Genomic DNA, 25762 nt, shown 5'->3' with positions numbered 1-25762 from the left:
GCTGAAAGTTTTATTTTAGGACTTAATATGCCAAAGGTCCAAAGTACTTAGTTTGTTGTGCTCTGTTAGTATTTGTAGCTGAATGAATGTATGGGATCATTACTTTCTCTAGGGTAAGGTATTTCCAAAGCTTCGAAAACGAAACAGCAACAAATCAGTGGACCTAGAAGAAATGCCAACTGAAGACACTTCTACAGACTATGTGTTCAGAATTATCTATCCAGGACACAAGCATGATAACAGTAAGTGCCTTTGTTCTGCTTTGTTTAAAAACAGACAAAAACAACCAACCAAACAACAACAAAAACCAAACACAGCTAAGAAAATCTTGAAGTAATATCCTGGGAAATAACTGAAGGTAACAGAAAAGCTGTTTGGGGGTGGAGGGAAGTGGAGCGGTGTTGGGGAAATCTACCACAAAGTTTCATTGGTTGATAATTGTGATCAACAGGTACAGCTTACTGTAGGTTTCCTTAACAAAGTGAAATTTCTTCATGGAAATGGAGTGGAGGTGGGAGATCTAACTTACATCTACTCTGTGTTTTGCAGAGGAAGTTTTCAAAATACTCCCCTGGGCTTGCAAACTGAGACCAAAACCAAAAAGATTGTTTTACTATCCAGGAGCAGTTTTGCTCCTTAAGTGAGGATATTTTTATTGGCCATGCTGCTTGCTCATAATGTTGCTATTAGGAAAACAAACAAACAAAACATAAACTCAACTCTTAAAGTACCCCCAAGAACTCCCTGGGCTGAGTTTTCCTGGCTTGGAAGCAAGAACTTAACAATGGATAAATAAATGCCCTTCTGAGGAAACTAAATGAATTCCCAAGCACCAAACCACCTCATGTCATCAGTGAATACAAACTCCTTACATGCAAGAAAGCTTTTGAGCTAGTTCTCAAACAGCGCATTCAGTTTTATTCCCCATGGCAAAGAAGCAAGAATTTCCCAGTAAAAAATAAGACCCTAAAGTTTACAGGGAATTTGGATTTATTGTTTGTATTGGGACTGCAGCTGAGAAAGCAGGAATCTCAATTGTGACCCCTCCTTACCCTAGGGGACTGAACCGCAGTAGTGGTTATGCTTTATTAGGGCCTCTGAATTTGCACAGGTAAGTTCATGCACCCGCACACCAGCAAAAGCATGTTCTCCCTTTGCGTGAATCAAAGGGACTGCAGATTCTGTGGGCACAATCAGCACAGACCTGCTTGTTGAGTGCAAGGCAGAGAGAGCTGGCTCCTGCCTCATGTTTCCTTAGAGGTAGGCCCGTACCTTGCACGTTTGCAGTGCCAGGCAGAGCTGGGGAGCAGACTGTGTGCTGCCCAGATGCATCTGACATGGGTATCACAGTGGAAAGGAGGCCACAGTATCGATTTGGCATGGTGAAGGAGGTGAGCTAGTTGGAGCCTTGAATTCCCATGGAGTTTTGCTAAGGAGCATACTCACCCACTGCAGGCTGGCATTGGGACCTTCCTCCACTGCCATGATCTGTGTGTTATCGGGGAACAGCCTATGCACGATCAGAAGCTGGCCTGTGTTTGGTGGAGCATGCTTTTCTTTGTAAGAACTTCATTTTTCATGCCCACTCACACAGGAGCTTGTGCCCTCAGAAAGAGGGCAGGATTCAAATCCTTTGTCTTTGCTGAACATGTCCTTTTGAGCTTTCCCGCAGAATCAAGTTCTCTCTTCTTATGCTCCTCTTTCACTATTTTCTTTGAGCAGTAACTATTAACTACCACCACTTAGCTGCCAGCCGCTCTGCCTCTGTTGACGATGATGAGGAGGAGGAAGATAAGCTACACGCAATGCTATCAATGATCTGCTCTCGGAACCTCACAGCTCCTAATAGGATGAAAGGTTTTTATCCTCCTCCCCCTGTGTCCCAGAGCTCTATTGCAGCTCGTTCCACTGATGCATACAACAGTGTTGGCATTATTACAGGGCAAAACATTTCACTCACACCATGAGACCTGGAGATTAAGTTGACTGTGGAGAGGCTGGGAATATGCTTACAACCTATGGGAAGGGGGAACAGCAGCATCTTCCATCTCCTTTGAGCATCTGTGCTGCTAAACAAACAAATCTTTCCTTCCAGAGGCCTCCTGCCCCACCTTCATAAAAACTGAATTCTAGAGCATGTTCTCACGAGAGAGAGGGAGTATAACAGGTCTTTGTTTTCTCCCACCATGTATTACTCATGTACAGCATAACAGACTGTGGAGGGCAGCCTTATATAGGAGATCAGAGGTGCACTGTTAAAGCAGTAACAGTATGGTTTGTGCTGGGCAGAGTCAGAAATGGAGAGTGCCTGTGTAGACAGAATAGGGAGAACAAAAGTGCAGTGAGTTTGAGCCCCAGTGGTGGTACAAGTATGCATGCTCCCACCCACACTCTGGATAACTCTGTAAGGTAGCAGAAGAATGCAGAGAAGATTGGGATCAAAGCCTTTTTGTGGTCAGGTGCTTTCATTCCATCTCTTGCATTTGTAGGCTAGGTGATCAGTTGCAAGACCCTCTACCCTCCCAAAATGTGTCATCTTGTTCTTTTCCTAATGCCATTCATAACAGATGTATAAAGTTAGTATTTTCAAAAAGTATAGGTATTATCAAGCATTCAGGATGTAGTAGTATAGTTCTGGAGACTTGAAAAGTCCTTACTTCCTCAAAGGAGGAAGCTGAATGGTGTACAAAATCCATTCCCAAGGCCAAATGTCTCCCGCACAGCTAGAATTCTAAAGCTTGCAGTTGTTCAAAGGACAGACAGATGTCATCCCAGCCTGTCCACTAGTTCATGCGAAATCTCTCACTCCTCTAGGCTTACCAGTTACTGAACAGCTTCAATACCACCAGACTTTTGGCCTTGGTACCTCTTGAAGGCACATGCCAACTCTGGCATGCTCCTGTTATAATCAAAACAACAGCCTCTGTCTCTTGCTGATAACTGGAGTTTATCAGCAAGAACGGAAGCTTCTCTGTTATCAGGCTGTAAAGTAGCTGTCAAAAGCTGAACATCCGCAGAGGAAGTCGGAAGGAGAGCAGCAGCTTGCAAATTTGATTCTTGTCTATATTTTTCATTTGTTGTGTTAGCGTGAACATGTTTCTTCTGGTGTTTCTGCTCCCTCAGAAAAACACAATATATCTTTAGATAAGACACTCACCCCTTTGAATAGCAGAGTCATGAGTTTAGTTCTAGAAGGATGATTGCCCTGGTCTGATGGAACCACCTGCAGGAGAGTGCAATTGCCTGCATCTATACAGTGCCTAAGATTTGTTTAGGTAGGATATGAACGTTTATTCAGAGAGATTCTCCTGGTAGGTTGCCCTCACACACATCCCAAGATAGTAACACCTAAAACTGATAAAGCCCAGCCCAAGTTAATGGAGATTTCTTAGAATGTATGGATGGGGAGAAACTCTGGTATACATCGTTGTGCTGTTTCAGAATGTCGCTCTGTGTCTTAACTAATCACTTCTGGATATGGGTGATAACAGAAAGGAAGGAGGTCTAACGCTGACAAATGCACATGTTAAGAAGCTAATGCTGTGATCAAAAACATAAGAAACAAAATTTAGTCTTTAGTCAGGTGATGGTAGTTTTAAATTATGCTACTAGAATGGCTGTCAGGTAATTTTTTTATTTTACTTTTTTTAATCTTCGTATAATGGTATAGCTAGGATTAATGGTAATGGTATAGCTAGGGTTATGTCTGCTGTTTGAGTAGTGATTCTTGCTGAACTAGATTGGACTTGCTGTTGTCTGTCAAGCAACATCCCTTTTAAATAATGACAACACTGTTGTAGCAGGTTTGCTAGCCATTTGCTTTTACATTTTGCAACATGCTCAACTTTTGCATGTAGCTGAAGTTACAGATGATACTACAATTAAATAAAAGATGCTGTTCACTCTAATTCTTCACTAATTCAGGTACCTTTCATCTGAATATTTAGGTTCTGTGGGGTTCTTTCCTTCTTTCTCTAAAAACATATATATATATATAAAATAACTGAAAAACCCACTTTTCTTGTCTGTAGAGGGGAGGCAAAAAATAATGATCTAAAAATGTTTGCCCAATGGTTTTTATTTGAACCAAATGAGAAGCTGCAATAAATACTGGGTCATTCAGCTCCTTCCTTGAAGAATTAAGGTGAAGAGCATTTTTTCATCACACTTTGTTTTGTGAAGTGAAATACACATGACTGCTTCCGCATGAGCCTGTGCTTTTTCTGTTAACAAATGTTTCTACTCCACTCCTTCCTCACCTATGCCCACTTTCTAATAGGCACTACTAAAATGCTTTATGCTACCTTGATTTAAAATGCATGAGATGGTTTGGAATTGCCCCTACCACCACCCAATAAATGTATGTTTTAAAAGCACGGCCCAGGGGACTGGATTTTGCTTACAAATGTTAATTCACTGGCATATAGTATTATGGCATTTGCCTTAATTTTAATCATGGGTGAGCTGAAAGGCCAGTTATTTATTACAAAAACAAAAAACCCACAAGCTCAAAGGCCAGCTGGAAAAGCTAAAGAGACGAAGCAAGCTTTTAAAGGCAACTGGTGATTTTTGGTGTCGCCTTAATGAAGCTGGTTAAAAAAAAAGCAGTTATATTTTGGTGAGCAAGGATAACTCTAGAAGCTGCACTGTACTGTTGGATCACATTTTCCTGCAGAGAATCCTACTTTACAAACATAATGTTGATGTTAGTAGGACTTGAACTATCCCATGCTAAATAATTTAGGAGCTAGTGTAAGTAGGGGGAAAGAAGCATCTTCTAAAAATGACTGAACCAATTTTTATTTCTTTTATGCTCAAACTTCCACTCTAGCTGGACTAGCAGTTACATGGCTGATTCCAGGAACTGCAAAATGAAATTCTAAGACCTGAATTAAAAAGAAGGTCAGCTTAGATTATCTCTTCTAGCTTTAAATAATATCATAACATTGCACAATAACCAGTTTTAGTTGTTTCTACGGCACCCTTTTCTCTGTTATCTTGAAATACGGGCTGGGATGTGCATGGGCAAGAAAGGGGGGGAAATGGTGAAGGGATTTCACTCAGGTGAATGTGCACAGCATGCTGCGGGTTTAGGTTATGGTGAGAGCAGTATTTCTGAGGTTAACTAAGACAGTGCTCTCCCCTTTTTGCAATCAAGGTTCAAAGCCTGCTGAGAAGTAAAGCATGAAGCCATCAGGATGCACAGAAAGAAGAAAGGGAAAGAAGAAAAAAATTTGATGGCCTGCTGTTTTTGTTTTTGTTTTTTTGTTTTTTATTTTCCCTAGACACGAGTGAAATGATAGAGATGCAAGGTTTTGGGGCAAACTTGCTTTCGTGGCAGCTGGAGCATTGTAGCCAAGGCTCCTCATGCGTCTCCTGTTCAACGGGCAGCTCTCCCTATGACATACCCAGCTGCTGCAACTGCATCCACGATAGGTAAGCAAGTTGTGCAGACAGCTTAGGTGGGAAAATTTGTGCCACAGTTGAAAGCAAGGGTATTTTATTGGTTGCAGCACCAGAGACAAATAATAGTAATTTTCAAATAGCTTCTAACATGAAAAGATGGAGTTTTATAGCAAGGCACTTAGTTTATTAAAACTAGCCTATTAAACTAATCTCAAGTCACATTTTGAAAGAAAACTTGCAGTTTATTTTTTTTGTTTGTTAGTTTAGTTTAGTGCAATTCAGGTCTGGAAGCATGTTATTTAACAAGTAATTAACAATTATAATGAAGGACAACAACTCATCTAATTTGACAAGGACCTTTACAATGCTCCTGAAGCAGTTGTAGCTAAATGCACCAGATTAATCTGTTTTGGGCCAAAATGCTGGTGGGAAAATGCTTTAAAAGTATAATTTCTGATTACTGTTGTCCCTTAGGTAAATAAATCTTGATGCAGAGAAAGAATTGCTATGTGTAGATCATAGGGATCAGCCTAAAGTTCATGATGATTTCTGTCCCTGTGACCTATCATGTTCCCGATAATATGTCTCCACAGAACTCCATTAAAGATGCTGTGTGAAAGCATGAAGAGGCAGATAGTTTCCAGAGCCTTTTATGGATGTAAGTGAAGCTTCTTAGATCCAGCCCTTGTGGTATCTGTATGCTTACCTAAAAAACATGTAACACTTGTTTTAGAAAGTAGTCTAAAACCAAATTTATCGTTGCAAGTCAGATCAGCTCAGGGCACTAGTGTGGTCGTGACCCAAGTATCACAGCTTCGTAATTCTATTATTTGTAGGTTTTAATACAGCTCTGGGAAAACTGATGCATAGTGAAGACAGAACGTAATTTTACACTGCAATGCAGTACTCTGCTTGGGTTTTACTTGTCTGTGTAAAATGGATTTAATCTTTGGCTCTGTTGCAGTTCCTCATTTTTGTATAGTACAAGTGTGAGGTTACTTTGTATAGGATTATTAGTGGCAAGTTTAAAATGTCACAACTTGATCTTGAAAAAGGCTGCTGATATTGTATAGGTTGCTCGTTTATGTTTATCTCCTTCCCCAATCACAGGGCTTGCCTACTGCCGCCATTTGTCAACAGTGCGAACACATCTGTCTGCCCTAGTGAACCACACAATTATCCCACCTGACAAGCCATCCAGTGCTGCAGGAGGTCTGACTAAAGAGGTTTGGAGCAAGTATCAGAAGGACAGAAAAGTAAGTAACAGAATACCTCTATGATCATTAAACTAACTCCTGTACGCTGCTGTGGTGAGCGTGGTATCCCTTAGAATTGTCCGCAGGAAGTATTAAAGCTTTCTGGTCTTACCAGGGTGACTTCTCTTTCTAGTGAAAGACAGTTGATCCTTACACTTCTTTATCTTTTGCTTCTTTGATGATGGCAAAGCTGTCAATGAACATCAAAGCAACTGATCTCATGATGACTCTGATCTATTAAAAATTAGATTATTTTCATGGGAGACATGACAACTTTTATTTGATTGGATTTGAACTAGGGCACTAAAGGCATGCATCAAGTTGCAAAATCTGCTTAGTGCCTTGGGTGCATTTCACTGTCGTTGTACTTTGAATAAGTGTATATGAGCATGCCTGAGGAAAATAAAGGTGTATTACTTTCAATACCTCTTTCTCACAACTGCTGCAGAATTACAAGGAACTGGAGTTGCTAAGAAGAGTTTATTATGGTGGGGTACAGCATGAGATTCGAAAGGAAGTCTGGCCATTCTTGTTAGGTCACTACAAATTCGGCATGGCCAAAAAGGAAATGGACCAGGTAAGTACAACTTTCTGGGGATTTGAATTACACTTGCAGAGTAGGCTTTGTTTTTCAAATAGCAAGCGTTAGTCTTTATTACTTTATTAAGGAGAATATTATCCTGAGAGCTATTGAAAAACAGCTGAAAGACAACACAGTCACTGGTCACAGCCAACACGGGTTCACGAGGAGAAAATCCTGTTTAATTAGTTTAATTTCCTTTTATGAAAAGGTTACTCACCTAGTTGACCAAGGGAAGCCAGTAGATGTAATCTTTTGGGATTTCAGCAAAGGTTTGCTTTGTTTTTAAACTCATGCCACCAAAAGATACTGAATATGGGAGCTTCCTTGCGTAGATTGCATTTTGCTGCCTCTGTTCTCCACAGTTATATGACCCATGAGATTGATGATCCATGTGTAGGAATAGAAGGTATGCCTGGAACCAGAAAAAGAACTCAGATACTTAGTTCTTAGATCAGGAAATCTGGAGTTGCAACTCATGGATTCTAGCCCCCACTTCAAAGAGCACATGTATTTATACAGCTACAACATCAGAGATTTGGCAAGAAGAGAGGACTACTTGAGTCAATTCGTAAAATAAGGATTTCAGCAAATTCAGAAAAAAAAAACATGTTGCACAGCATAAAGGAATTGATAAGCAGAATATAAGCTCCTATAGCCAGTTCTTTTCCATGAGTTTGTACCATAGGAACACAACGGTACTTGAAACCTTACCTGGAAATCCTATGAGCTAACTCAACATCATCAGTAAGTAACAGTAATAACTGACTCCTAAAAGAAATGTGCTGTTGGACTCTAAATAAAGCTTACCATTGAATCTAACAGTCTATTAAATGAAAAAGATGGGAACAGTCATAACATCAGCACGTATGGGAAACTTCTTCTGTCCTTAACTGAAGTCATCACGGGTAATTTATCATCATTGCCTTCTGGTGATATTTTTGCAGTCATCCATCAACATCTGGGGGACTTCGAAACATGGCTGTCCTCCAGCCTTCCACTAACTGTTGTATTTTGTGATTTATGACTCCGCAGCTATCTCAAGTGACAAATAGCCTGCAGCTCTTAGCATGAATGCTCTGGTAGCAACTCCAGCCAGGAGAGTCCAGAGCCTGGAGCCAACTCACAATTGTGGTTTCTCTTCAGCTCCTGACAAGTGACAGAGTAGTGAAATTACTACATGTCCCTTAACGGCTCGGGGTTCTGTGTCCATCTTTCAATGGAGGAAGCCAGAAATGGCAAAAATCTGTTTTATTACTATGGTAACCAGGGTGGTTGGATCTGGCCATGTGCAGTATACTAGGCTATGTGAGCTGGAATTTCTACTATTCAAGACTCTGTTCCAGCATCTAATTCTATATAGGCTGATGTCAATAAACCTGTGTCCTGGAATTCATTGCAAGAGCTGTGTTAGAGATGGAATAGAGAAGGAGTTGGGAAGGAAGTGTAATGAAATTAAGATTAATCCAGCTATTGCTCCATCAGATTGCATCTGACAACTGTGTGAGGTTTCACAGTCAGTGACATCTGTGGTTCTTTCCTGAACAGCATCAAGGCACTGTTGATAGCATATACAGATATCTATATGAATCTTTTCTGGCATCTACAGTGATAGGTTATTCCCCGCAGTAAATACCTAATTGGCCCTTCCTGTGCAACATCTTACTGTTCCAGTCATTGCATTTTACAGTCATTTGTGCTCTAGCAAGAGGACTTCAGGAGCCTTCAGGCTTCTGATTTGATACATTACTTTTGCTTTAGTTCTTCCCTTCTGGTTTCCATTCATTTTTAATGCTGTCTTTCAAGGAGAACCAGCATTTTAATATCTATCCGTCTGTCTGCAGGTGGATGAAGACATTGCTCTCCGGTATCAGAAGGTCATGGCTGAGTGGAAGGCCTGTGAGGTCATTGTAAAGCAGCGAGAGAAAGAATCACATTCTGCCACATTGGCAAAGTTTTCGTCAGGTAGCAGCATTGACAGCCACGTCCAGCGACTGATACACAGGGACTCCACCATCAGCAATGATGTAAGTACTACCTTCCCTCTCACTCAACTGATGGAGGCAGCGCAGGAGGCTTAGCGCTGGCACGGGTACAGCACAAGGAAGCAGAGATTTAGGTTACCAGTAGACACAGCTCTATCAGTCTGGAGCTACTTAAATCCTGTATGGAAATTGAAGCTGTAGCCCTTCCACGATACAGCCAAGAGCCAGTCTATATTTTGGGTAGTCTACAGCTGTTCTGAGCAGGACCTGCCTAAAGACTTTAAGGTTCACCTCATTCTCTCGGTAAGTGGAATAGGTTCCTAAGTCTATTTATAGGTCCTTCACTCAAATCCAGCATAGGAGCAAGAGATCACTACTATTAAAGCGTATTTTTGATTCCGTCCTGTCCCTGATTGAGAGGTTGTGTGTAATTTTATTTTGGGAGAGGGGATCTTTGTCAATCTAAGTTAAGATGCTAAGCAGTAGAAAGGCAGATTGAATTAACATCTTGGTAAATTGAATAACCAATAAAAGGGTTTCTTGATTATAGTCACAATTGGACAGGAGAGCTGGTGTTTGTGTTACAAAAGTGTCTGTGTTTCTTACTTATGCAGACTTCAGTTAGCTAACTCAGGGCAGGTAAGAATACAACTTGCAGTAGTTCGAAGAAGTTTTTAGCAAGAGAAGAGGTAAAGTGGTTGCACTGTTAAAAGAATCTGAAGGCCAGTCTTGACTTTAAACAACAGTATCTGAACTGAATTGTCTGAAGCCAGAGGTAGGTTAGTCCCCTTCAAAGATAACTTTAAAAGAGCAGGTGCTTTTAGAGTTGGTGTTGCAGGTAGGGAAGCTTCACTGCTTTCCAAAGTATTTCTAATTGATGATTGTGAAGGAGGAAGACATGATCATAGGAGACAGATATAAGATCATAAATTGGTATTATTTTTAGAGAGTTTCAATATAAAGACTGAGCAATTCTCAACTGTTTGCTTGCAGGGAAACTCCATTAATCAGTGATCTTGTTCACTGCAGCAACGTAGTTGTCTCTTGCGGTTGGAGGTTGGTTTGCTACATTAATGTTTCCTGCTTCTCTGTTCTCCCCTGCTTTATCTGAATCTTTTTTTTAACCCCTCCTTGCCCACCCCAAGGTCTTTATATCTGTAGATGAAGCGGATTCAGCAGAACGAGACTCAAAAGGTCAAGATGACCCTACTTTCACTGTGGTGTCTGTCGACACACCAGCAGCAGTAGCTGCCGTAGAGCAACAGTCTGTAGAGTTTGACTCCCCTGACTCTGGGCTGCCATCCTCACGGAACTACTCTGTGGCCTCAGGCATCCTGTCCAGTATTGATGATGGGCAGAGTGTCTCCTTTGAAGATGGGGCTGAAGAAGAAACTAGTACTGACTTGGAAAAGACTGATCCAGACGTACCACATGTGCAGAAAGCCAAGTCAGTTGTACTGCAGTCTCAGGATTCTGTATCAGAAGAGCAGCTGTGTTCCCAGGTGGATTATTTAATGGATGTTGCTTCTGTCTGTGCTGCATCCTACACGGTAGGTCACAACTTATTTATCATAATCTTTTTCTGGCAAAGACTTGTACTGGATTTCAGATAGGATTTAGTGAGAGACAATCCCAAACTAGAACTACAGGTGGTGGGAGGATAATTGAGGATCTTTGCATCCAAATCATTTCATTTGGATTTTGAGATAGATTATAAGACAGCAATAAAATTTTGAGTCTTTTTAGAGTGAAAATAACGTGGTAAAGATAAATGAAAATTGAATTTAGTAGCTAAAAATTTTAAGAGAGGATAGGACACCAATTGTAAGATTTCAGTGTCATTTAATTCAAGCTGAAATCCCCATTTAATCAAATTGAACCCAACCTAAATGAAGATCCAAGACTTCACCACGTCTATTAGTGTTGCTGTTAACAGATGGAGTTTTTGCTTCCATTTCTCAGTTGGAGTTGCTCATCTGGACATAACCCTTTGTAAAGAGGACAGGCTTGGAACATTTGTCAGAGAAACTGTGCACTGTTTACTTGGGATTTTTGACAGTAATTGAGTAGTTCAGTGCTCTTGTGAGTCCAAAGCATAATTTTACTATTTCTGTTTTGTTGATTCTTAGACTCAATCTGCACCTGGGAATGCTCTAATTCAGTCTGTACCCACTACTGACGGATATTCTCTTGTTAGTGCCACCTAAGGTAGTCATAAGGTTGGCATCAACTCTGAGCTGTGGAGAGAGGAAAAAAGATATGAGCTCTGTTTACAGCTACATGCTCCTTGCTGATAATATCTATCTAAACTAAATGTCTGCCTAAAAATGATTTAGCAGCCTGCCTCTCTTTTGACTGAACAGCAGATCTAGCTTAAGCTTTTCTCTTCTAGATAGAATTATTGGACACTGTTGCCTTAAATTTGCACAGAATTGATAAAGATGTCCAGAGATGTGATCGGAATTACTGGTATTTTACTGCTGATAATCTGGAGAAACTCCGTAATGTCATGTGCAGGTAATACAGCTTGTAAACTGAATCACTTCTCACATAACTGTCATAAACCATAAACTATAATAATATGAAAATAATAATTGTACAAAAAAAACTCAATAATGAACTTAAAAGAAGGAATAGTAGTCCCTAGTATGGAAGGTTAGAAAGTACAGATATGATAGGTGGTCCACGTTTGGAATGTGGACTTGAGAGAGTCTCTTTTTACCTCAAGAAACAGACTCCATCGTTCACCTTGAACTGTTCTCTTAATGTACTATTAGCTTTGGTTTCCTCCACATGAGGATAATATATCTTTGCTGTAATGGGGTGCTATAAATGGCAATTAATAATTGTGAGGTGCCCAGATACAGTGTTGCAGGACATCTACTAGGTAGACAAGAGGATTATTTAATCCTATTATCTCTTGTGCTTTCTTCTTTGTGCAGTTATGTTTGGGAGCACCTAGAAGTTGGTTATGTTCAAGGCATGTGTGACCTCCTGGCTCCTTTGATGGTTATACTTGACAACGGTAGGAAGGGTTTTCTTTTGGAACATGTTGGTATCTTTAGGGAGTTCTCTATAAATGCTGTTTTAGAAGAACTTGTACGCATTAATCAAGGTTAGCTCACTAGGAAAAACAAGCTTGCAGCTCTTGATCCATATTTTCTCTAAATGTGGCTGTTGAAATGACCAGCATTAGTATCTCAGAGATTCCCTGTCTACTGACCAACTCCAGATTAAATTTTACTACATTTTCAAAGCAGCTGTGTTCCTGCAGTTGCTGATGCTGAAAACTCAACCTCAAGCTGTGTTGTTTTGAAACATAATTAAAATGGTCCAGAGTCAGGTACTGTCTTTTGTTTCACCTTAATACTGATGATGGGGATAGGGAACAGCAAAGGGGAAAACCCTCTTTTTTTTTTTTTCTTTGCCCTGCTGTACGTTACTTTGGTTCAAGGACATCAGAAGACTTGGAACACTAAGTGTTCTGCATTATACCTGCAGATCAGCTGGCTTACAGCTGCTTCAGCCACTTGATGAAGAGGATGAGCCAGAACTTCCCCAATGGAGGTGCTATGGACACACACTTTGCCAACATGCGGTCCCTAATCCAAGTGAGTCTTCTTGAATCCTATTTGAAAGAAGATGAAATTGTTTCAGAGGCTCAGGACTAGCTTGAAGGGCAAGGACTCCAGTGTCTGGGTTTCCTAGCCATCTGGTACTTCAGAGCTGTGGAGGATATTTATGCAGCCCCAGAATGATTTCCTGCTTTTTAGGGAACAATATTTGCTGTCACAATAGACTATGCGTTAGGGCAGGTCAGCTCATATTAACTTGACAAAACAAATTCCCAAAACTTCTGCCTTCAGTACACCAGCTACCCCATGTAATGTCTCGCATTTATGGCTCAGTCCAGCTTCAACTGAAGTCAGGGAGAAATCACATTAAAATCTCGTCACGTCATAGCTGCACAGACAGTAAGCCTTCACCCTGTCAGTCTGTCAGGGCACCCACACCATCAGCATTTTGCAAATGCATAACCAAAGGGCGGATCTGTGCTAAGCAGCTGCTCAGAATAACCATAGGGTCAGCTGATAAAGAGTAGCAAAGAAGTTGTCTTCACCAGCCTCTAACACCTTTGATTTTGGCTACTTTCAGACAAGATAATGTTTAACATCTTATGCTTTGCATTTTAGATTCTAGACTCAGAGCTTTTTGAATTGATGCACCAGAACGGAGATTACACTCACTTTTACTTCTGCTATCGCTGGTTCCTGCTCGACTTTAAAAGAGGTAATAATGTTCTATGCCTATAGTTAGAGTTGTGCAAAACTGAATAGATCTGTTTTGATATAAACGTCTGGATGATGAGCAGCAGCTAGGCTCACTAGAGTTCTCAGAGATTAACTACCATTGGTATGATGTTGGCTGGAGAAGGGGAGAGGGAAAGGGAGGATTCATCAAATTCTATTCTTTTCTGCATAAGGCCTGCAAGACATTAGTTAGAGGGGCTAAAAAGGTCAATTTGAATAATCAGATGCTCTTGTAATGTTTATTCCCATTCAGAATTGTTGTACGAGGATGTATTTACAGTGTGGGAAGTTATTTGGGCAGCAAAGCACATCTCTTCAGAACATTTTGTCCTTTTCATTGCCTTAGCACTTGTGGAAGTTTATCGAGAGATTATCCGTGATAACAACATGGACTTCACTGATATCATCAAGTTTTTTAACGGTAAGAGACATTTTTAAGAGAGTCATTTTGATAAGAAGGAAGTATCCAGAGTTTGCTGCTTCTCCCTTATTCTGACAAACCACCTGCAGTTGTGCAGCGTTGTTGCTGACATGAAAAGCCCCATTTCAGTTTAAGCTGCAAATCTCTTACCCCTTCAGTCACGTTGCTTTTCATGTAAGTGAAGAGCCCAGATTTTCAAATACTTCCTGAAGATCTTACTTGGCACACAAACAGCAGCATTCCTGCTTCCCTCAAAAACAAACAAACAAAAACACACTAAAGATTCTGGTCTGTCAAGATGTCAAGAGCTACTTTAGCTATCTTACTTTACTACAGACCTCTCTATGTGGAACTGTTTAGCCACATTGCTCCAGGTACGTGAAGCCCTTCTTAACTGTATTATCACTTGCATCCCAGTCAATCCAGCAATGGTCCCTCCCTGGAGGGACATCTTTTGATCAAGTTGGGTTCTGGTTCTGCAGCTTTACATATTTTAGAGTCCAGAAGGGTTGTTCACAGACATGTGGGTGCAGACCTCCCATTCCTGTTCTGTCATAAGGCACTGGGGTTTTCTGGAGCAAGAGAACTGACACCTGAAGGATTAGATCTTCATGCAAGGACCTATAGCACTAAGGGATTTGTTCGTTTATTCTATTGTTAATTCTACAAACCTAAAGCCCAGCAATACCTCTGGATTGCTGCTCGTGTTACACTAACTAATCAATGCTAATGTTATAGTACTATCAATGCTGGGGCACAAAAGTTCCTGTCGCTGACAGTTAAGAATGTTTGTCTGTGTCTTTTAGAAATGGCAGAGCATCATAATGCCCAGGAAATACTGAGGATAGCGAGAGACCTTGTCTACAAAGTGCAGACATTGATTGAAAATAAGTGATAATGAACAGACTGTCATTGTGGGCCTTGTTGTGAGCTATTGGATGGAGCATTTCTTGCACTGTAACTTCAAAATGGTGTTTTAATTGCATCTTCCATGTAATGTAATAAATATCTAACAGATTTGTAATACTTTTAAAAATTGAACTTTTCCTTCACCAGATAAGGTTTGTGTTTGATAGTCCTTGTTACACTCAACTTTGTATTTCAAGATGGAATCTTTTTTCATTCTTGTATTTCCCTCTCTCTAGAAGACTGTCTACCTACATATTTGAGATACTAAAAAGGGGGGGGTGACATACTGGAACACTTATATTTTGACTTACTGCACCCTTAATAGCACATTTTGTGCTCTGACAGAGCTTTTCAAGGAGGTAAGCCCCTATCCAGTACTCAAGTGTCGCAAGCATTGAACTGGGTCCTTGGAAGAGCACATATATGGACACAGTTTGTGGACTATGCCTTGAAAGTGGAAGAGAATGCATATGCAGCTCCGGTTACTAAAACATTTGAATTTATATTCACCAGAGTATTTAGCAGCAAGTAAAATAAATAAGGTTACCAACTGGGAGAACAGCCTCATAGTAAATAACATAATTAAGATGAGCAGTGAAGATCTGGCAGCATGGGCTAGAAACGTGGGTTAGCCGTTGCTGACAGCTCATGCTGTTGAGTCTTCATGGCCTACAGATGCCACAAACATGCCCTCGCTTTACTTTGCAAACTTACTCTGCAAGTATTCCCAAATGACAAATCTGCCCAATATAGTTCAGGTTAACACAAGCTGAGCATACAGAAACAGGTTCCTTGCTCATGTTAGCAAGTCCCACGCTCTGCATCTGTGTGGAATCCCATGAAGTTCAGTCCTACTTACGGAGCAGACACCACAGAGCCTCACCTCCTCCGGTTTAGTCACTGCTCACTACTAGCCTCCTCCTCCCTGCTCTGCAAAGCTTTCTGGGAGGACTTTCCTTGGGATCCTGCAAACACAAACCAGGCACGCATTAAGTCAAGCAGGTGTCAGTACTTGCTAGATTAAGCAGTTCAAATTGTTGCACAGGCTCCATTTTGCTGCAGCACTGTGCTGGTTTGTCGAGCCATCCATGCACCCCATGGCAGTTCTGTGCCACTTCTTTCTTGTGCTTGGCTGCATGCTTTAAGTAGCAGCATAGGCTTTAATCCATGCTCTATAGAGATCGAAGGTGAATTAGAGTTAGCTGGGGCTCTGCCGTGGAGCTTTAAACAACTCTATTGCCATCTTAGCACTTCATCACACTAAATAACATTTATCATGTATACTCTTAGCTACTTTCCCAGGGTAGGTGTTGTTTCTAAGTAAAAGTGTATCTCTGTATTAGCACAAGAGATGAAGGGAGGGAGCAGTTTTGTTGCAAATAAAGTTAACTGTAGATTTCATAGATACATGTGACCTGTGCTCCTAGAAATCCTAGTGATTTAGCTTAAGCACTTTAACTATTCCACCCTTGGCTATTAGAACCTCAGTGATTTAGAAGAAGAAAAAAGAGAGAGAAAAGAATCTGATTTTTTTTTTTAACCATTCAGAGCACGCAGGGTTACACAGCTTTGTTTCCGTTGAGCCTCACAGAGAAAAGTTATCAACTCTGCTTTTAAGAAGTTTATATTGATTAGATCAGCTCACATGAGCTTCTAAAATCAGATTGTTAGCAAAATGGGTGTAGGAAATCAAATTACTCTGAAGATTTAAATCCTGAGAGGTGACTCTGCTCTTGTTATTGCACAAACAGTGAACAGTTTCCTCTTGCTTTTTGCACTACATTTGTACTGCCTTTGGGGCTCATGAGCTGAGCATTACTTGCACATGCAAGAGGGATTTGGTTCTAGAACAATTATCTGTGCTTAGATCTCTTTCTATGATTGCAGGAAAATAAAAATTATAAATCGTAGTCCAAATGGACACAAAGCGCTTTTTCAGCTCAAAGACCAAGTCCTTAAACTGGTCTCTGAAAATTTGATGGGAAGGTAAAGAAAAACAGCCCAATCCATCCCTCTGTCCGTCGTCACGCAGCCTGCGTCACTTCGGCCCTGCTCCCCAGACCGGGGCGTAAGGCCCCTGGTGTAGGCACACGCGCCTTCGCTGCTGTTGTGGGACCAAGCCTGTTGTTCGCCACACTCACAAGCATCATGGTCACAAACCAAGTGACAACAGATGAGCCTACATAATTGTGGAAAAGGTGCTGTGGAGGAGGAGGTTTCGAAGGAAACCCCCTTTCTACACAGAACAGTGCTAAAATAATAGCAGTGGGAGTTACAGAAGGAAGAAAGTTGCGATAAGCTTTACTCCCCACCCGCCACGTGCTCCCACAGTTAGGGTGTGCTCAGGGTTAGAAGCCAAGGAGTTGTACTGCAGGCACGCTCACAGCCTGAACTCGTCATTACTTATAGCTGTGTATCAAACTGTTTTGTAGGCCAGTGCATGGCTGCTGAAAGGTCTCCAAAGCGCTTCAGTTTGTGTGTTTGTCTGTTCACTTGAAAAGTGAAATAGTATTTAAAAAAAAAAAAGATGAGCGAAAAAGCCCTCCAATTCACAGAGCCTGAGAAAGTGATGTAAAAAATAAAAAAACTGCACTATTTTTCTTTGTTGGGAATGTACTATACCACTCTACTCTGTTTAAAAAAAACCCTCCGCAAACTTTGTTGTACTTGTTAAAATGTTCTGTCTAATTGTATTTTATGAATATTGTGTATTAACTTATTTATTTTTGTCAAGAGCAGACTATTCTCTTTATTGCTCAATTATTTATGTTTAAATGTAACATATGAATAAATACTGATTGTCAAGGCATTCTGTGGAGCAATTTGGAAATAATTTCTCTCCCTCCAAGGTAATTTCAGAGACAGAACACAGAGCCCTAAGGACCGGGCTGTCTGGGAAGAGAGCTTGATATGTAATTAACGTTTCAATGATGAGCGTGCATGGGTTTTGTACTAAGCAGTAGTTTTAAAGTAAATAGGTCATCACCAAATAGACTGCTGATGTCCCTTAGATGACTTTAAGCAGAGATTTAAATTATATACGTGCATGCCTAAGAACACCTATCGTCACATGCTGAACCTGCTGGCAGTTCAGCTTCAGAGGAGGAGTGGGAACAGAAGTAGGCCTATGACAAGTGTTAAAAAATAAAGTTTCATCCTACATTTTTAGGCCTGATCGTGCTGCAGCTAACATTAAAATCTAGCAGAACTGCTGGGCTTCCAGGATAGATCCTCCTCCAGCACTCCCAGTTTGTCCTCCAAACCTATAAAAAATCCTCCTGCTGCTCCTCTTCTAGAGCAGTGACTCTCCCTCTTCCAGAACTTGCTATCTTACTTGCCTTTTTTTGTGGTTTTTTTTTTTTGTTTTGTTTTTTTGTTTTTTGTGTTTTTTTGCCATTGTTAGCTTTTGCAGAGATGGCTTTTCCAAGTTTTTAGGTAAGCCTCATTTGTGTTTCTGCAGGAGAGCTCTGCCCAGAGGTGGTTCCTGAGGGGCAGTGGAGCATTTCCCTAGTCTACTGGCTGTAAAAACACCCAAGTATAATGGCTCTCTGTACTGGAGAGCATGCAGCCATCCCTCAGCCGCTACTCGTGACTGTTAGAGCTCTTAATCATGTATTGATCCCTATAAAAGAGGATAAGCTCTTTACGAAGTGTATCTGGTGCCACTCTGTCCTTTGCCTTCATCTTGTAACATGGTGGGAGCTTGGATTGGGATGGGAGACGTGTGTAGCACAGCTACAACTACACATTTGCTTTCTCTTCTACGGGACCTTCTTTCTTATAACCAACACCCCCCCATCCCTCAGCATTCTTCTTTTAGCAAGCTCTAAGAAACTTCTAAACAAGATATTCTACCTTAGACAGCTGTCCCCCAAAGCTGCAGAGTCCCTGCAGCAACAGGAATTTATTTCAGCAAGATGCAACGTCCCAGTGAAGTTTCATCACCCCAAAATTCTCACCTCTACCCAGTGCCAGCAGAAAAAATAAACCAAAAGAAATCTCCCCTGCTTCCTGCCCCCTTTTCTGCAACCCAGAACAGCTCTAACAGCGTGCTTGGTTAGGTTTCACGTGTTTTCTCCAGTCTACCACCAATTTTGCCAAACACAACAACTTTGGCACTCAGAGTTTATCAGTGCCACATCTTACAGCAGTCTATTTATTTATTATTCCAAGGACTGACTGCCTTCTGTCTTCAGAAGCTCTACCTCACCTAGAAATGCTTTACAGTTTCATAAAGAAAATACAACAACAATAATAAAAACTCAGCCCCCCAAACCATGCTGACAGCACTGGTTTGGATTTGTTTTTTGGAAGGTACCACCCCACCCCTCCCTAGCTGTTACACGCACTGCCAGAAGCCTTGCTGAGCAGTGAGCGGTGCCTTCTGCTTCGCTGCTGCCACCGGGCACTGCTCAGGGGCAGAGGGAAGGCAGCAAAGCTGGCGGCTGCTTGGAGATGTGCTCAGCCCAGGGAAGTCCAGGTGCCTTCGCTTCCAACCTCCCCAGACCCCCACCTGCCTGATCCAGACATCCCCTAGTTGGGATGTTTATGAGGGATCTCCCCCGTGCCTCCTAAATAGCTCAGGAAGAGGAGTCTGAGCAAGTTGGCACTGTGGGGTGTTCAAAGGCTTCATCACTGTTTATGCTCCATAAAACTTTCCAGCTCTGACTTTGTCCCTTTCGATGCCCATGTGCTTTTCACTCCCGTCAGGCACGGACCTGATACTGCTCGTAACAACAGCCTGGCACATCAGCCTGCCCAGGCAAATCAGCAGAAACAAGCAAAACAAAAAACAAAGCTGTAAGTCTCAAGCAATAGCCAAGCACTTCTAATAGTTAACATTCTGCCTCCACAACAACTTCTTTTCAAAAATCCTGGCAGTAAGAAAGCAGGCTATGAAACAAGCAGTGATAAAAGAGCTGAGTGCTTTGCCTTGCCTAGCAGGTCGGTACTGAAGTAGGAGACTGTGTAGGCAAGCACACTGCGTGTACAGTCAAGAAGACAGTGTAGGCATAGCATAATTACACGGAAAAATGAAAGCCCAGACAAACACTTTGCACTACACCTTAGCAATCCTGTTTTCAATATAACAGAGTCTTAAGTTTGCTTTATTTTTAAGCCTCTGGTTTACTTTTTTTTTTTTTGATGCATGCTTGGACATAACTTTTGCTACAGCTCAGTGACACTTTTAATGACTTACTAAACCTGCACCATGCCCACTGTTTTTTTGCCCCACCAAGACACAGGTTCCACCACCTTGCAACTTACCAGTTGTGTTGTACAGTCGCACTGAAATGCGCTTCCTGTGTCTCAGCCTGAAACATGCACCGCTGCCACCCCAATCCATTCATCCACGTTTGCTGAGCTTACTGACCATCCCGTAGTACTCTTGCAAACCTCTGATGGGGAGTGGAGAATCCAAACTAACTCTTAGGAAATGGGGAAAGCAGAAGATTTCCTTCACAGGTGCTGCTCCTCAAGTGTCCCGGCAATTCAACCCACCAGTTTGCACACAGCGATCCCACCCTGCCTGGTGCCTGCCCAGGTGTAGCTGAGGCAGCATCAGAGGCACAGCTGGGCAATCACTGGCACTAGCACGAGTCTGAGTCCCACGGCATTTGCCCTTTCAGCCTAAAAAGCCATTGTTTCCCTTTTCAGAATGTTTTATGAATCCACTGCAAAGTCTAACTAGACAACTGATTACAAACACTGAGACGAAACGAACAGTATCTTGCACATCAAGAGTGTGGACAAAAGAGAGGACAAGTCATTTGCATACCAATGAGAGCAAATTACTGGACTACCTTGACTATGTAACTAATTAACCAAACCCAATCTGCTGGGGCTGACAGGGCAGACTGAAAAATAGCGTAACGACGTTTCAGCAAAAGGCCTTCGTTAGCAGTTTGGAAATCAAGTTGGGCATAACCGAGGGTGCTTCCGAGGCCGGCAGGCAGGAGCGGGGATACCTACAGCCCGTTAAAAACGCCAAGGGCAGCGCTGCAGCGAGCTCACTGCACAACGAGCCCGAGCCTCAGCGTTAACCTGGCCACCGGGAGGAGCAAGACACCTCCAGATGCCTTCCCGGTACAAGCGGGGAGGCTTGGATGTACTCACCGGCACCCGGCGGCTGCACAGCCCCCCCCGGGCCCCGCTCGCCACCGGCTCCGGCGCTCTCTGGCTGGTCGGGGCCAAGCCCCACTCCTGGGGTGCTCACGAGTTTCTCCCCGACCTGGCACAGCCCTGCTCTTTCTGCCATGCCAGCTTGCTTAGCTGCGTGGGAAGGAAAGGCAAGGAAAAAGGCACCTGGTCTGACGCTCCTCTGCTGTCCTCCACTTCAGGCTCACTCCCTGATGTCCAGAACGAAACACTTCTCGCTGGTGGCTCCTGCATGCCTGGGGAGAGCCAAATACACAGCTGCAACAGGATGCGCAGGCTGAGTTCGTTTTGGCAGCCCTGTTCCACCTGAGAGGTGTGACCAGACCTCCCCCAGCCCCGAGCTTGCACAAAGACCCAGCACCACCACACTGTGAAGGTTTTTGGCTCAGCTACAGCTGTGAGCCCTGGCCCAGCCGATTTTCAAGCAGAGGGTTACACAGGGATGAGCTGGGGCATGACAGCACCGGGGCTGACTGCAAGGGTGCCCAGGGCACTCACTCTGCCTGTGCTTTTCCTAAATTCCTGCAGCTCCCTCCAGCTTACCTGGCTCTGACTCCACACACCAGAGGCAGGGAAACCAGGCGGATTTTCTGAAAAACTGAGACATCCAACTTTGCGATCTGTAGGACAGAGCATTCAAATCAGAGTTAGGTGAAGCAGATTTATTCAGGCTGTATTTCCAGCTCCTCATCTTACCGGCACGGACACTGCAGATCCCTCTCCTCGCACCCACCTCGCAGGAAGGACGCCCCGACGTCCCGCTGCAGGGGGGCACACCCCGGCTGGGGGCTCCTCACCTGGCACACGCGGTCACGGTGCCACGCTGGGGAGCATCGGAGACGCGGGGCCTGGCTGGGCACTCCCAGCGCCCCAAAGCATCCCCCAGACAGGAACAGCGCTGGCATGAGTCCGGCGGTTTCTGAGTCCTCCTGGCTGACCGGAGAGAAGGTGCGGTTACGGGCCCCAGCCTGTGCGTGACACCCTCCTCGGAACCACAGGCTGGGAGAGCAGCAGCTGTACAGCATGGAGACTGTTTTATTACATCTTATAACAGCTAACTAAAATTAATTAAACTGCTATTTAACAGTGTTAACAATGCCAAAACATGTTAGAGTGACTGTCCCTGACATTCCTGGCCAGAAGTGGTCTCAGCTTCTGACAATAATGAGCAGACTGCCTCGGGGCAAAGCTTACATGCTTGGGAGCAGAGCTGGACCCCCCCATAGCGTCAAAACTATGGGGCTCTGCCCAGGAACGACCCCAAATCCCACACAGGTTAGGAACAGCCTGCAGGTCAGGAGGTGCCTCGGGTCTCCCACCATAGTACTGCTGCTCCTATAGACACGGGTATCAATTTCAGGGCGCCACAATCCTGTGCCTAAACGAAGATGACTAACAATAGCCAGGAATGGTGGATGTGAACCAGAAAAAGAGCCTGCTTGGCTCCTCAGCACCCAGCCTCGGCGCTGGCTGAGGGACGGCACACTGCAAAGCTCTCACAGTGCTGCCAGCACCAACGGCCAGCTCCCCCCATTCGCACTTTTGACAGGTAACACATTTCGATCTTCTCTAAAGGATACCAGTGAATTAAAGGTGCTTTGCTGATGGATGGCCGAGTAATATCCATTTTCCAAGTTTTGATAAATTCTGGGCTCCGGAAGGAGGGCTTGCTTCCTCTTGAGCACGGCACAGGCGCATCCGGGAGCACACAGGAGCAGCTCCGGGCTCAGCCTAGGGAGCGCTCACAGACCTGCTGCTCAACAACGCCTACTTGGAGGGAAAGCTACAGCCATGCACAGAGAGAAAACACGGCCCTAATAATTGGAAAATGACAAAGTGAAATATCTGCATGCAAAACACGAGGATGAAAATGCAGAATCCTGTTTCAGATTTCAGTGCATGTTTATTTCAGTTTTATATTTATTTCAGGCAAGTGCTTATTACATGGATATTATTCATGTTGGATACCTAAATTCTGGAGCATGAAGAGCCAGTATAATACAGCTGAATAGTAAAAATACAATATGTACAAAATTAGTTGTTTTTTTTCACGTAGCAGATGTATCCAAACACATAAAAATCTTTACAGTCTAGGTTTTTCAATATTTAATATCTCAATAAATTGATAACACAGTGACAAGTCCTCACTGTAAACAAAGACTGCATTTGCCCAGTGTGATTGTTTGCCAATTTGTGGCTTTCCTGTGATGTGCAGTGGGAGTCAAATAGATTTCCAGGGCTTTGAATCAGTGGCAAGCATTGGATGCAATTTTGCACTTACAATCAGGATCTTCACTGAAACATCCCTAATGCAGAGAGCTCAGCAGTGACACAGGTAACAACCCTTAGCCACAAGGCTGGTTGCATGCTATGCCAGCAGTGGGGGGACCTCGGTTAGAAGCGCTGGCAGCAGGGATGGGAGGGTTCTGTTCACTTCACAAAACACCTCGGTGAGTGCTTAAATCAAGCAAATTCATATCGGTGGATTCAATTGACTTATTCAATTCTTACTCTGTGAAGAAACACTCTTTTGGATCAGATCCTTAAGGCGTATCTGTAAGGCATTCGTTCAGGCTTCGCTACCTGCAACCCGTGCAGGCTGCCTCATGACGGCACCGGCAGCTCGCGCCGGGCGGGTGGTGCTCTCCGGCTTCTCACCGCGCAGCACTGCCGAGCACCCATGGTTTGGGGCCTTCCAGAGCACAAACAGACACACACACGGGCGGGGGTGCCGGCAGCCAGGGGGCACGATCCCCATGCAGACACAGGGAAGGGAGTTCGGGTGCTTCCCTGGAAGCAGGTGGCCCCTCTGCGGCGGGCAGCGGCGTGCTCTGCCTCCTGCCAGAAACGCTTCTTCAAACTCAAATTCATTTTCTCAGCATAAAGAAAGGGGTCAAATTAAGGGGCCTCATTCTGTTTTACAGAAGAACCATGCAATACCTCTGAGGGACCAAAATGGCATCCCACGGGAGGCATAAATACCAATTCCAATTACAGTTCAACACCTCCACCCTGCACCGGCAGCGCAGAGCAGCTGTGCTAGTAAATAAGAACAGGTCCTTAGTATTTGCTGCACACAAACCCCTACACAGCTCCCATGGAGGTGGATCGCTGGCCCTGCAACACTGCCTGCAAACACCCAAACACAGCATTTGCTGAAGCTGCACTTCTCTGATGCTGCATTTATGCTAATATTTTGATAATTCAAGTTTTGAATTATTATTTTTCAGCTCTACAAATCAGGAAGAGAAGGATGCCGTGAAACTACACAATGTATTTTCCTTAACTCTAAACATCTGGTCCTAGCAACTGATGTTTGACTAAAGGAGAAAAAAAATCTAAAAATAGTGTTATAATCAGTTCTCAGAATGATAACAAAGGATGGAAAATAGGTCAGAAACATTAGAATTTTTTTTTCTGCTAATGCCAATTTTTCAGAATTAAAATAAAATTTAAATGAACAGCTGCTCAATCACACAAGAAAAATGGGATGCAAAGCCCTGGGAGCCTCACCCGCGAGGCGATCAGCAGCCACACACCTCTGCGCCACTCCCGAGAGATTTAAGGCATTCGGGTCGCAGCCCAGCAAAGCACAGGTGTAACTGAGCTAAAGCAAGTGCCTGTAACTCCACGGGACCAAGCAAGCGTCTTGCGCAGGTCAGCAGAAGTTGGGTGATTTATCTGGGCTTTGAATCTGATCCCAAGCCCCCGAGGAGACAGGAAAGCCCCCGAGGAGACAGGAAAGCCCCCGTTCCTGCAGGACGGGGAGGATCTGGCAGCTCAGGCTGCCCGCACACGCACCAGGACGTTTACCTTCACCCAGGAGACATTTCAATACACATCACAGAAAGCAAGGGGGGGCCAAACAAGCATCAAATGCGTCTTCACACCAGGCAAATTACGTCTTCTTCCCACGCCCTCCCTCCCTCTGTCCCTCCCTCCCTCCCAAAATCACACAAGTGAGGTCTTCAAATACCCCTTGTCCCCACCCAACCAGAAACAATTTTCACACCTTTTTTTTTTTAAATGCAAAAAATCCACTCAAGATGCAAATCAGTCCAAAAGAGACACAGGCTACATACAAAAATCGGAGACACAATAGAGTCTTGAAGTTCTATACGTATATAAACAGGCGTGCATACAGACAACCACACCAATACTGACAAAAGCAGCAAGTCTCACCTCCATCTAAACCACTCAAAGGCATTTTATGTTTTTTGTTTGTTTCTTTTGTTCTTTTGTTACAGAAGGCCACTTTTAATTAAAAGAAAAGAAAAAGAGACCAGTAGGCCAACACCAGAGCACCGTAGCCTGTCGCGGCCCTGGGCCCGCCGCCTTTCCAGCACGGTAGCGAGCCAAAACCCAGCTGCTGGTGGGGCCGTCCCGACCCGGGCACTCGACTCTGAAGAAGCCAAAGGCTCTGCAGGAGGCCCACCGCCCCCGCCACACTCCCCGGCAGGCAGGCAAAGCAAAGCACAATTAATTCACCTTTCCCTGCTCTGTTTGGGCCCAGTCCCACCTCCGCAGGAGGCAGCTGGATGCCTGCGTGGCTGGGAGCGATGCAGGACCGGATCCTGGATCCCTGCAGCGGTTTTGACCGATCACCCCCTCCTCCTTGTCCACCCGGCAGTGGCCCCGCACCAGCCCAGCCAAGACGAACACAAACCCAGCCCTGCCCGGGGCACACGGTGGTCTGAGGGGCCGCGTCCCCGGCGGGACGTGTGGCTCGCCGGCGA

At 43.7% G+C, this 25762-nt stretch overlaps 1 protein-coding gene and 1 long non-coding RNA gene across 13 annotated transcripts in view; one reads left to right on the top strand and one right to left on the bottom strand.

Annotated features, from left to right (window-relative positions):
* Positions 1-17674, top strand: part of SGSM2 (small G protein signaling modulator 2) — a 52987-nt gene extending 35313 nt beyond the window's left edge. For 3 of the 7 annotated variants that reach the window (XM_083805922.1, XM_083805921.1, XM_083805923.1), the window contains exons 11-24: positions 113-242; positions 1723-1857; positions 5286-5436; positions 6000-6064; positions 6517-6662; positions 7111-7239; positions 9087-9269; positions 10373-10777; positions 11620-11744; positions 12170-12252; positions 12729-12838; positions 13421-13517; positions 13791-13958; positions 14765-17674. In XM_083805922.1, the coding sequence (XP_083662048.1) occupies positions 113-242; positions 1723-1857; positions 5286-5436; positions 6000-6064; positions 6517-6662; positions 7111-7239; positions 9087-9269; positions 10373-10777; positions 11620-11744; positions 12170-12252; positions 12729-12838; positions 13421-13517; positions 13791-13958; positions 14765-14853 (2016 nt within the window). In that variant the 3' untranslated portion in view covers positions 14854-17674. The remainder of the gene's footprint in view (positions 1-112; positions 243-1722; positions 1858-5285; positions 5437-5999; positions 6065-6516; positions 6663-7110; positions 7240-9086; positions 9270-10372; positions 10778-11619; positions 11745-12169; positions 12253-12728; positions 12839-13420; positions 13518-13790; positions 13959-14764) is intronic. The other 4 variants (XM_083805926.1, XM_083805925.1, XM_083805924.1 and 1 more) reach the window with 3 other exon arrangements.
* LOC310884322 lies at positions 10784-24962 on the bottom strand. Of its 6 annotated transcripts, XR_014574153.1 has the most exons (6): positions 21174-24962; positions 20136-20296; positions 15751-15832; positions 14109-14208; positions 12723-12855; positions 10784-11464 (listed from the first exon to the last, which is right to left on the bottom strand). It is a non-coding gene; the product is annotated as an uncharacterized lncRNA (long non-coding RNA). The 6 variants fall into 6 exon arrangements; XR_014574156.1 differs by lacking the exons at positions 10784-11464; positions 12723-12855; positions 14109-14208 and having other exon boundaries at positions 15719-15832; positions 21174-21262; positions 21570-24962; XR_014574154.1 differs by lacking the exons at positions 10784-11464; positions 12723-12855; positions 14109-14208 and having other exon boundaries at positions 15719-15832.
* Between the last annotated feature and the right edge of the window lie 800 nt (positions 24963-25762).

This window comes from Anser anser (assembly GCF_964211835.1).
Source record: "Anser anser genome assembly, chromosome: 20".
Taxonomy (NCBI): Eukaryota; Metazoa; Chordata; class Aves; order Anseriformes; family Anatidae; genus Anser; species Anser anser.
Note: the sequence above shows the minus strand (reverse complement) of the source record. Positions and strands in the feature narration are given on the sequence as shown.